Source organism: Nicotiana sylvestris, chromosome 3 (assembly GCF_000393655.2).
Source record: "Nicotiana sylvestris chromosome 3, ASM39365v2, whole genome shotgun sequence".
In the NCBI taxonomy this organism is placed as follows: Eukaryota; Viridiplantae; Streptophyta; class Magnoliopsida; order Solanales; family Solanaceae; genus Nicotiana; species Nicotiana sylvestris.
In genome coordinates this window covers 55,794,707-55,796,591 of record NC_091059.1, presented here as the reverse complement: position 1 = coordinate 55,796,591, position 1,885 = coordinate 55,794,707, and the positions used below count along the sequence as shown (strand labels likewise).

The following is a 1,885-nucleotide window of genomic DNA, read 5'->3' as shown; positions in this document are numbered from 1 at the left end:
GGCCGATTTATCTCGAGGTCATCGGATTGAAGCCACAAATTTTTCTTTCTACGCAAAAAGAAGAACGATTTCACCTGGACCCCGGAGTTCCAACAAGCATTAGAGGAATTAAAGCAATACCTATTGAGCCCACCACTACTTCACACTCCAAAGGCAGATGAGAAACTTTACTTGTACTTTGCGGTACCGAAAATCGCGGTAAGTGGTGTCCTAGTTTGAAAAGAGCAAGGTACGCAATTTCTCGTTTATTATGTAAGTTGAATCTTAGGAGAGGCAGTAACTAGATATCCACACTTAGAAAAATTTGCACTTGCACGGATAAGCGCTTCTAGAATGTTAAAACCATACTTTCAATGTCACCCCATATGTGTGTTAACCACATACCCACTTCGTAATATTTTGCACAAGCCCGAGCTATCTGTCTGATTGGCCAAAAGGTCCATCGAGCATAGCAGGTACGATATCGAATATCAACCCCGCACGACCATCAAGTCTCAAATTATAGCGGACTTCATGGCTGATTTCATGCCAACCCTCATACCCGAAGTTGAAAAGGAACTCTTGTTAAAAATGGGCACATCATCCGGGTATGGACCCTTTTCACAGACAGTGCTTCCAATGTGAAGGGGTCTGGGCTAGGCATCGTTTTGATGCTGCCCCCAAGTAGCACTATTAGGCAGTCTATCAAAACTTCTAGGTTGACTAACAATGAGGCCGAGTACGAGGACATTATTGCAAGTTTCGAACTAGCTAAAAGCTTGGGGCAGAAGTCATTGAAGCCAAGTGTGACTCTTTATTGGTGGTGAACCAAGTAAACAAAAGTTTCGAAGTTCGAGAGGATAGAATGCAAAGGTATTTTGACAAGCTGCAGGTAATTTCGCACCGCTTCAAGGACTGGACTTTAGACCATGTTCCTCAAGAATAAAACAGTGAGCTGATGCACTTGCAAATTTGGGGTCATCGGTCGAGGAAGACGAGATCAGCTCTAGGACTGTCGTCCAACTATCGAGATCTATGATCGAGAAGGGTCATGCCGAGATAAACTCTACAAGCTTGACCTGGAATTGGAGGAATAAATATATTGAATACTCGAAGAACGGAAAGCTCCCATCAGACCCTAAAGAGTCGAGGGCCCGACAAACCAAAGGCGCTCGATTCATGTTGGATGAAGATGGAACTTTACACAGAAGGACATTAAATGGACCATTGGCATTATGTTTAGGACCAGGAGACACCGATTATGTTTTACGAGAGGTTCATGAAGGCACTTGTGGGAACCACTTCGACGATGAATCTTTGATTCACAAAATCATTAGAGTTGGGTACTACTGGGATAGCATGGAAAAGGACACTAAGGAGTTTGTTCGAAAATGTGATAAGTGTCAAAGGTTTGCACCGATGATCTACCAATCCAGAGAACAACTTCATTCAGTTTTGTCCCCATGGACATTCATGAAATAGGGGATGGATATAGTCGGCCCTCTGCCATCGTCTCCAGGTAAAGCTAAATTTATTTTGTTTATGACTGACTACTTTCCTAAATGGGTGGAAGCATAGGCCTTCGAAAAGGTCAGAGAAAAAGAAGTTATAGACTTCATCTAGGATCACATCGTGTGCCTATTTGGGATACCTGCCAAAATCGTATGCGACAACGGAAAGCAATTCATCGACAACAAGATAACGAGGTTTCTCGAAGAACATAAAATAAAAAGGATCTTATCGATACCATATCCCCCAAGTGGGAACGGACAGGCCGAATCAACGAACAAGACTACCATTCAAAACTTAAAGAAAAGGTTGAACGATATTAAGGGGAAATGGAGAGAAATTCTACCCGAAGTCCATTGGGCGTATCGAACAACATCGAAGTCCAGCATGGGGGAAA

General features: G+C 43.0%; 1 protein-coding gene across 1 annotated transcript; it reads left to right on the top strand.

Annotated features, from left to right (window-relative positions):
• Positions 1 to 1,014: 1,014 nt before the first annotated feature.
• Positions 1,015 to 1,461, top strand: LOC138887388 (uncharacterized). The gene has a single exon (XM_070169136.1). The coding sequence runs from the start codon at positions 1,015 to 1,017 to the stop codon at positions 1,459 to 1,461; it is 447 nt and encodes a 148-aa protein (XP_070025237.1).
• Positions 1,462 to 1,885: the final 424 nt, after the last annotated feature.